Raw genomic sequence first — 10,860 nt, 5'->3', positions numbered from 1 at the left:
TAACATTATATATAGAGAAAGTCTATCTCCGTTTGCTTTTTTATTTTTATTTTGTTCTGATTTTGATACATATCCACATATTTCTGTTTCTTTTTTTGTTTTGGGGAGATTCTGTCCGTTTTATTTGACTTTAAATTTCAAGTTTAAAATTAAATTGAGGAGGATAATTAGTGTTTCTTTTTTTTTTTAATTGAGAAAGATAATTAGTCTTTTTTTTTACCAAAAGATAGAAGACTTAAATCCGCGACTTTTTAATTAGGTACGAAAAAATTATATTATTTGAACTATAACTCATCGAAAGATAACTAGTCTTTCTTGAAAACACTATAAAGTCAAATATGACTAATTGATTTTGGAATCTATCTATCTTATACAGTGCTACCTCACATGGTCATATTGAAAATGAGGCTTGCTACACGTACAAGTCTTTTTGACTTACAAGTTTTACAAGTTGCTACACATTAGAGTCTTTTAATGCGTTATTTAATTTCCAAAGCGCTACACTCACCGTGAATTATGAACGACTCATCTTCCTCTTCCTCTTCTTCTTCCTCTTCCTCTTCCTCTTCTTCTTCTTCTTCTTCTTCATCTTCTTCTTCTTCTTCTTCACTCACCGTGAATTATGAACAACTCATCTTCATCTTCCTTTTCCTCTTCCTCTTCCTCTTCTTCTTCTTCTTCACTCACCGTGGATTATGAACAACTCATCTTCCTCTTCCTCTTCCTCTTCCTCTTCTTCTCCTTCTTCTTCTTCTTCCTCCTCCTCCATGTATTTCTTCGTTATTCTCTTTGCCTTTTCATTAGTTGTTTTATTTGCGTTTATTACTGGTATTCTTGCTTCGTTTTTTTTCGATTTTCATGGTTTCTGAAATCAAGCTTTGAAATCGTTTTGAAGATAATGAAACTTCGATTATAGAAAATACACCCAAACGATTATAGAAAATACACCCAAACGATATTTCTTCGTTATTCTCTTTGCCTTTTCATTAGTTGTTTTACTTGCATTTATTACTGGTATTCTTGCTTTTCATTAGTTGTTTTACTCGTTTATTACTGGTATTCTTGCTTCTTTTTTTTTCGATTTTCATGGTTTCTGAAATCAAGCTTTGAAATCGTTTTGAAAATAATGAAACTTCAGAAATACACCCAAACGATTACAGAAAATACACCCAAACGATTATAGAAAATACACCCAAAGGACACTTTATGCATAATTCAGAACTCTTTCTCTTTCTCCTCCTCATATTCTGCTGCTTCTTCTTCTTCAAAAATGATTTCAGAGCTTGATATCAAAAAATAATGGAAATCAAGAATAACGAAAAAAGAAAACAAAGAGAAAAGCACGTAAATGAAGAAGGAGAAAGAGAAGGCAAAAAACGAAAGAAAAGAAGAAGAAAAAGAGGAGGAAGAGGAAGAAGAATGTGCAGCAAGAAGAAGAAGACGGTGCAGTGAAATTGTGCAGTAACGGTTGAAGAAGGAGAAAGAGAAAGTAAGAAACAAAAGAAAAAAAGAAGAAGAAGAAGAGGAAGAAGAACGTACAGTAACGTTCAAGCGCGTTAATATAATAACTTGTAAAGACTTGTATAAAAAAATGCTTGTATACGAAGAATTTCTCATTGAAAATTTAGAATCTGTATCATTATTTATTGTTCAGAATTTTTATTTAACTTTTAGGGTAACAAAACGAATTGTAGTTAATTTTATTTCAGTGATTGTATTTTGTATAAAATATTTTATATATTTATTTAGTTATATTCATTAGTTTGAATGATCATTTAATTATTAAAAATTTATTAAATACATTATTTTTTATTAACTTAATAGTACCTAAATAAATACACATATTAGCTATTTCTATTAAAATTTTGTATTACTTTTATTTGTTATCTTATCTTTTTCTTCTAACAAAAAAGTTTGTTATACTTATATTTTTTTAAATTAGTTATACTTATCTTTTTCTAACAGAATTATCTAGAGATTCTGATTATTTTATATTTTAACTTATTTTAAAGTTTAAAATCAGTTTAGTAATTAATATAAATAAGTAACATTATTCTCCAATCCATACAATAACATAATGATAAAATTTCTTCATCTTTTTTTTTCTTTATTTTTTCATAATTTTATTAATCTCCCTTTGATTTTTTATTTTTATTTTGTTGTGTTTTTTACATATCTCTGTTTCTTTTTATTTTGGGTATATTCTATCCCGTTTTATTTGTCTTTAAATTTCAAAATTTATTAAAAATAAAATAAATTGAATAGGAAAACTAGTTTTTTTTAGGGACGATATTGGGATGAATTTGGATTCTATCTAATCTATAATCAATAATGAATACCTCACATGATAATATTGTGATTTACATCATTAATTGTTTGTTGTTCAAATTAGTTAATGTTTTAGATAACAAAGATAGTAATTATTTTTAATATATCGACTATATAAATATTTAATATATTTATTAAATAATATTCATATTTAATATATTCATTAAATAATATTCGCTAGTTTAGATGATTATTATTTATAGGATTTATTTATCTTATATTCAAAAAATATATGTTAAGATTATAAATTAATATTTTTTTTATTAAAAATACAAAAAAATTTAAATTTTAAATATATTTATTTTGTATTTATTAAAAAAATCAAAAGCTTCTATTAATAGTAACCTTAAAGACACATATTAACAAAAATTTTATTTATATAATAAATTTAAAATGATAATTATTTTTATTAACATCAAAATATGCAATAAAATATATATAAAATACTGTTAGATTGATTGATCTTAAAACTTATGCTCATTCTGAGGCAATATAAGATTGAATCTAGTTCAAAATTTTTTTAATTTATTTTTCAGGATAACAAAATTGATAATATTCATTTTTGTATAAAATATTTTACCCGTTTAATTATATCTCCTATTTTAAACAATCATTGCATGATGAAAAATATTTTTAATAATCTAAAAATACGTAATCAATTAGGTATAAAATATTTTTTATTGATCAATTATACATGAAAACTAAATCTTATATTTATTTTAAGGGAATATAGAAAGATCGAATCTGATCTATTACTAAAAGCAAGGTTTGAATTTCGTCTATTAAAAGCATCAGGAAAAGAAAGTTAAAACATAAAATGGCCGAAGATAATATAAAATTTAAGTTTAGCAAATCAAAGCTGGAAATATGCTTTCAGCTTTTTAAAAACACTTTATAGATAAGTGAATGTAAAACCACTTTTCTAAACAATGATAATGATGTGTTACGGATCCGGTTTTTGGATCTCACACTGGAACGGCCTCCAATCCGATTATTCAGGATTTTGCCTCTTTTTAATGGTTTAAACCGGTTGTATAATTTTTAATCAATATTTAAATTTAAATGGTTCTTTTATTTTAATAAAAATGAGATAATTATTAAATATTTAAATTCACATACTTTTATTATTTTAGTCAGATAAAATAAAATAATTACCATTAACTATATAAAAAAAATAAAAAAATTCTCAAATATTTACTCATTCTTCACATTTTATACTTTTTAGATAATTCTACATACCAGATACTTCTTATACAATATAATAATTGTGTAAAACTTTTGTGCACCATAAAAATTAATCGAGTTAAGATGTGATTACATCCTAACTTCAATCGTTTTTACTTACAAAAAAAACTTTCAATAGATTATTATTTTAATTTTTATGACCTATTTTTATTTTTTCAACTTAGCTTCTATTACCTCCGAATCATTGTATGCATGACATGAGGGGCCCTTTACCCCTCATTCTTAAAGTTTCCTTTCCAAATTAGAGGCAGTGAAAACTGGCAAATTCTATTGTGCTTACAAATTAATACCTAAATTTTATCTAATTTAATTTTTGTAATAAATTTTTATTTTTAAAAAATATTGTTTTTATTTTTTAAATTAAATATTAATTTTTAATTTTTTTAATAAGTAGACTTTTCCTTTTAAATACCATACCATTCACCAAACTAAATACTGATGTGCAATAATATTTATTCGGAAGGAAAAACCGCTTTTTCTGTTTTCCATTGATGTATATCATATTAATTTGACAAAATAGCGGACTCCATAAGAACACATTTTCACATCACAAGATTACAACACTAAAACAAACATTAGAACAAAACATAGTTTGACCGGCTAAGACTCCAATACCCATTATCAACCTAATTCACAGACCCTTTGGCACTCAATCGACTTCCTCCATCTTACTTTCCTCGGCACCATCCTCTTCCAGTGGTGGGATGTCAGCATCGTCGTCCCCACCAGTTTCATCCTCATCGATGCTCAAACCCAGCTTCAACATCCTGTGGATTCTTGCAGCAAAGGTGTTTGGATCATCAAGGCTGAAACCAGAAGTCAAAAGAGCAGTCTCAAAGAGAAGCAGCACAAGATCCTTTACTGACTTGTCATTCTTGTCAGCTTCTGCCCTCTTCCTCAGTTCTTCCATAATGCCATTGTCAGGGTTGATCTCCATAGTCTTCTTGCTAGACATGTAGCCAGCCATGCTGTTATCTCTCAAGGCCTGAGCCTTCATAATCCTCTCCATGTTTGCAGTCCAACCATACTCACCAGTGACCAAACAGCAAGGTGAATCAACAATCCTGTCAGACACCACAACTTTCTCAACTTTGTCTCCCAATATATCCTTGATAACTTTGCAGAGGTCCTCAAATGACTTCTTCTTTTCTTCCTTCTTCTTTTTCTCTTCCTCTGTCTCATCATCCAACTTCAATCCCTCCTTTGTAGCTGAAACCAGTTTCTTGCCTTCATACTCCTTCAATTGTCCAACAGCGTATTCATCAATGGCATCCACCATGAACAACACCTCATATCCCTTTCTCTTGAGCTTCTCCAGGAAGGGTGAGTTCTCCACTGCTTTCTTGCTTTCCCCAGTGATGTAGTAAATGTCCTTCTGGCCCTCCTTCATTCTAGTAACATAGTCCTTCAAACTTGTCATCTCATCTCCACTCTTTGTAGAGTGATATCTGAGCAAATCAGCCAATTTGGCTCTGTTTTGACTATCCTCGTGGATACCCAACTTGAGATTCTTGGAGAAAGCCTCATAGAATTTGTTGTAATCATCCTTATTCTCAGCAATCTCATTGAACATCTCAATGCACTTCTTCACAATGTTCTTCCTGATCACCTTCAAGATCTTGTTCTGCTGCAACGTCTCACGCGAGATGTTGAGTGGCAAGTCATCGGAGTCGACAACACCCTTAACAAAGCTAAGGTACTCTGGAATGATCTCCTCGCAGTTGTCCATGATGAACACCCTTCTGACATATAGCTTGATGTTGTTTGGCTTCTTCCTTGTGTCAAACAGATCAAAGGGTGCTCTCTTGGGGACAAAGAGAATGGCCTTAAATTCAAGCTGGCCTTCAACTGAGAAATGCTTCACTGCTAAGTGGTCTTCCCAATCATTGGTGAGGCTCTTGTAGAAGGATGCATATTCCTCCTTGGTTATCTCTTCCGGCTTGCGCAACCAGATTGGTTTCTGCTTGTTGATGAGTTGCCATTCGTGAGAAACCTCCTTGATCTTTTTCTTCTTCTTGGAATCCTTTTCCTTCTCTTCATCAACTTCCTCAACATCGCCTTCCTCCTCCTTCTTGGGTTCATCGTCCTCATCGTCACTGATCTCTTTCTCGGTCGTCTTCTCAGTCCATAGATAAATGGGATAACTAATGAATTCCGAGTGCTTCTTCACAAGATCCTTAATCCTCCTCTCCTCCAAGTATTCCAGCTGTTAAAAACCAAAAACAATGTCAATCACTCAGCCATCATCTCCGGTTGCAAGCTCAAATTAAAGCAACTTTCAATTTAAAAATTCCTGAAACATTTTAAATGTTCCCCTAAAGTCTAAAAACTAAGCACGCACTTAATGAATCAAATTGCTGAGCAGACCTCAATGTGTTTCTGAATAAATTCATACAGAAATAATTATGTTGTTCCTTACACTCCTAAGATTCCAATTTCGACGTGTTCATAATTATCCATTATTATTTTTTGTGTTCTTCGAACTCATTGCAACAAAAACTTCATAACAAATATTACTATTGGTGAATTATATAACACGTCATATAACCTATTAACCCAAACATATCCATATCATATCATATAGATAAAAACACCAATCAAAGAATAAAACCATATCCAATACAGAAGAAAACGACAGCAAGAATATCAAACTTCTGAGCAAATAGAAATCAAAATGGGGCTGAGGTGTCTGTATTACCTGATCCTCCTTGAGGAAGAGGGTGATTTTGGTTCCTCTTCCGAGTTGCTCCCCACTGGTATCCCTGGTCACAGTGAATGAGCCACCAGCCTGTGATTCCCAAATGTATTGCTCGTCATCGTTATGCTTGGTGGTCACAATCACCTTCTCGGCAACCAAGTATGCAGAGTAGAACCCAACACCGAATTGTCCAATCATGCTGACATCAGCACCCGCCTGCAGCGCCTCCATGAACTCCTTCGTCCCAGACCTCGCTATTGTTCCCAAATTATTCACCAAATCTACACACACACGCACACAAATCAGTAATCAAACTCAAAGAAACAGCACGTGACTGAATTCAGAACAAAATTGGAAGTTCATTTTACGGTACCTGCTTTGGTCATTCCAATTCCGCTATCGATGATTGAGAGAGTCTTGTTGGCCTTGTCGGGGACGAGACGAATGAAGAGCTCCGGCTGAGCATCGAGCTTGCTCTTATCGGTTAAGCTCTCGAATCGGATCTTGTCCAATGCGTCGGAAGCGTTGCTGATGAGTTCGCGAAGGAAGATCTCCTTGTTGGAGTAGAAAGTGTTGATGATGAGGCTCAGCAATTGGTTGATCTCCGCTTGGAATGCGAATGTCTCAGCGTCTGCCATCTGTACATCCGCCATTGTTAACGAGCTCGAATGAAATTGTGAAATTGCAGGAAAAGATAGAGCGCGAAGCGTGGAGACTGGAGAGAATGAGAATAGCGAAGCGCAGAGAAGATTTGTTGTTGTTTTGCGTGTTCGGCGAATAAGGAAGAAGAGGGAAGGGGTTATTATAGTAGCAGAGAGGTTCTGGATTATTCTACTTCTCTCCGGAACGAGAGAGAGATCCTCGTTTTTTATTTTTTTTTTTTTAAACGTTTTCTTTCAAATAGCGCGGGTTGGTTTCTTCGGGGGACAAAAACGGTGTCGTTTGTGACGTGGATGCCGTTGCCGTTGGTTAAAGTGGGGATCGGAAATTTCGCGCGAATGGGTTCGCGAACTTTCTATAAACTTACTCTCGAGTCTCGAATGTTCTTTGTTTTCACAAAGTTGACTAGACCGCTAAATAAAATCTCTACTCTTGTGTGGATAGAAAGGACTAAGAAGTAAATTGGATTAATTTTTTTATATTTTTAAGAAATTAATTTAAATTATTTTAAATTTCTTTGGAATCAAATTTATCATATAAAATTAATTATTTCTGATTTTACTCTTTTATTTTCTTTAAATTGATCTCATGTAATTTTTTAAAATGATTCCAAACTATTATTTTACTTAAATACCAGTTCTCTTTTATTTTTTAAATGTTTTTGCATGAAATCCAAAATTATAAATTACTAATTTTAAATGTAAGAGCTAAATCTCAACATATTTTTATTTTAAATCAATTTTATTAATATAATATCACCAAAAATTATAATTTACCTTAAGTAGTTACGATGACTATTATAATACTATTTATGTAAAATGATTTAGTATTGGTGTCTAAAAAAGAGGTCTAATTTATAAATATCATATTTATCTTGTATTTTTTATAGTATGTGTACATTTAAATTTATTTGTTAAAATTTATTCATCTTAATCTAAATTATTTTAAAATTAATATATTTTACTTAAAATCAATATTTATATTAATTATATGCCTTTTGAAAATTATACACCTATATATTTTTTATTTTTAACTCATAAAATAATATTTATGTTTTTTTAAATATATTTTATTTTATTGTAAAGTGACAAATTTAATATAAAATTTATATAAATTATTCTTTTTTTACTAATTATAACATTATCCAAATCATATTCATTTGTTCATAATCATATCTAACAAAAAAAAAAATATACAAATACAAAGTACATTAACACCAATTTCATTTTATTCAAAACTAATCCTGCAAAATCATATTCATACCAACATTCATTCTGTAAAAGCCTCACCAACATTCATTTTGTAAAATGTAAAGCCTCATTTTTTTTGGGTTAGATCATCATTAAAACTTAAATCCAAAACTTCTCATCAATTGAGGTCAAAGCCCATAAAGGCAGGCCGGTATTGTCTTACTGCTTAAAAAGAATATAGGTAAATAACTCCTAACCAATTAACTTTTAACAACTGCAATTAATAATTAATTATTTTATAATTTTTTAAAAATATAATTTAAATAATCATTAATCAATAACAATTCATTACTATGGAATGCAATTTAAAAATAAAATTATAATAGAATTAGCCACGACAATTTTTTAATTTAAATAATATTTTTGTATTACGTCTTTTTTTTTCCTAATTTTTTTTAATATTACAATCGGAAGAATGTAATACATTGATGTTATACTAATTTGGTGTAATGTATTGATATAGGTGTTTTCAATGTCATAAGAAATCATGACTTACGATTTTAAAAAAGGACAAAAAAATTGTGAAAATGAGACTAACGATTTTAAGACAATTTTTTTTTTCAGAATTTCTACAACCATAAAATCGTTACTCTCATTTTTTAAATTAATTCTAGCCATTGATTGTTGATCCAAAGCTTTCTAATTATTCTTCCTCTTCACTCAAATGGATGGTAACAATTTTAAACAAATCGACACAAACGATTTCTTTTAAACCAATTATGAGTCCCATAATTAGACATTACACACTAAAACTTCATTTATATGTATTACACAACTAGCATATCAAAAATAATTAGTACCTTCCCGTAATATCTTCAAATTTTAGAAATGAAAAACTAAGAAAAATAGTCAAATTTTAGATGAAAATTCACTTGTTTTTTAAATTAATTTTTAAAATAATTTTTTTAATTAAATTTGTCTTTTAAAAATATTAAATTATTCATATTATTTGTTTTATTTTTTTATTGACCGTATCAAAATTTGTTGATGTGAAACGTTAAGTGATTTTACAAAACTTGAGACATTTGAATTTCTCAATTTAGGATTGATTTGATCTAATCTTTTAAAATGATCATGTTAACCGTTTAAGATGATTATGTGTGTTATAGTGACACTTAATGTGCCACATCAATAAATTTTGACACCGTTAATAATAAAAGTGACAAAAAAATTAAAATGACTCATTTAAAATATTTAAAAAACGAATCTAATTAAAAAAATCTTCGATAACTAATTTGAAAAATAAGTAATTTTTCGAAAAACTAATTTAACTGTTTAGTCAAAAAATTATTAATAACTCAAGAGTCAAGACAAATAAAAACTAACTGACAAAAAAAAAGTCACCGAAAAAACAAAAACTAACTGACGCATTTTAGCACCATTGCTTGACAGAAGTAACACTACATTGCCATGGATTCTTTTGAGCAAAATTTCACTCCACAAAGCCATACTCCAACAAGATTAGTGGATACTTATTCAAATGAGAAATAGAAGGCTAAGCAGCAGCAACCACTAGTAGAAAATGGCAGGAAAATCACTGTATATTTTCAATGTTTTCAAATAATTCTCTAGTTACTTCATCTTAAGTCCATGATAATGATATATTTTGAGTTTAGGCCTTGATTTGACTAAGATGGAATAATATTTTCTTTCTAATCTCTGTTCAAAGTGAGGGGACATAATCATCATTTGAAGGTGTGTGAGGCTAGATTGCAGGAAAAAAATATCTCTTACTCCTTATGCATTTGTTGAAAAGCATAGTTCTTGTCACACAGCATGATGAGCTGAATAGCAAATAAATTTTTGTAAAATAGTCATTATATATATTTGTAAATTGTAATAGGAATACAACTTCCATATAGTTTCATTTTACTAAAATCTCCTACTTATGTAGATTACAATACTTTTTTTACTATAATAAATATTGGCTTCAAAGATTAACCGTATATAACTTGTTTGGTAAAATTATTTGTAGAGAAAAGTATAAACACCTTATTTTATGTTTGTAATAAATTTAAAAGTTAGATGTGCTTTTGAAAGTTCATAAAAAAGTCTTTTAAATTTAATTTGTACTTATAAAATTTAAAAGTCTAATATAATCCTATATAATAATAAATATTTAAAATTATCTTTATTAATTATCAACACCAAATTTCGTTTATTTATTCGCACACACTTTTAGAATTATGATATATTTCTAATTTTTTATCCTAATCTTCACAAATTTCATGCACTTCACACATTATATATTTTTTATTTTTCACTTTAACCTTCACAAATTCCACCCATATCACACAGACACACACTAGTTTGAACTTCTTCTATTTATATTTCTTGTGTGCTTCTTTTTTTTAAAAAAGCAAAAATACTAATGAAATTAAATACAAAAAGAGAGATGCTTACTTTTTTATATTTGAGCTAATGGATAAGGATCTAATTCTCTTTCAAAATTAAAGTTTAATCTTAATGTTGGCTTACTAGAGTAGAATAATGTTTTATGTTTATTAGTATTATTAAATAATAATAATGTTTTATAAAGTCCATTATTTAATAACACATAATAGTATTTAGGTAAATTTGACATAAAAATTAATTATTTTTTCTTACATAAATTTATAGAATAATTTTTTAATATTTATATTATATAAAATTTTAAAATTTTTAAAAAAATATTTTTTA

At 29.1% G+C, this 10,860-nt stretch overlaps 1 protein-coding gene across 1 annotated transcript; it reads right to left on the bottom strand.

Moving 5' to 3' along the window:
• Positions 1-4,024: 4,024 nt before the first annotated feature.
• LOC107491104 (heat shock protein 83) lies at positions 4,025-7,118 on the bottom strand. Its single transcript, XM_016111867.3, has 3 exons — positions 6,645-7,118; positions 6,272-6,552; positions 4,025-5,779 (listed from the first exon to the last, which is right to left on the bottom strand). The coding sequence occupies exons 1-3, from the start codon at positions 6,922-6,924 to the stop codon at positions 4,223-4,225; spliced, it is 2,118 nt and encodes a 705-aa protein (XP_015967353.1). The 5' UTR covers positions 6,925-7,118; the 3' UTR covers positions 4,025-4,222.
• Between the last annotated feature and the right edge of the window lie 3,742 nt (positions 7,119-10,860).

The sequence above is a fragment of the Arachis duranensis genome, chromosome 5 (genome assembly GCF_000817695.3).
Source record: "Arachis duranensis cultivar V14167 chromosome 5, aradu.V14167.gnm2.J7QH, whole genome shotgun sequence".
NCBI lineage: Eukaryota > Viridiplantae > Streptophyta > Magnoliopsida > Fabales > Fabaceae > Arachis > Arachis duranensis.
The sequence above is the reverse complement of the archived record's forward strand: the minus strand, read 5'-3'. Positions and strand labels throughout refer to the sequence as shown.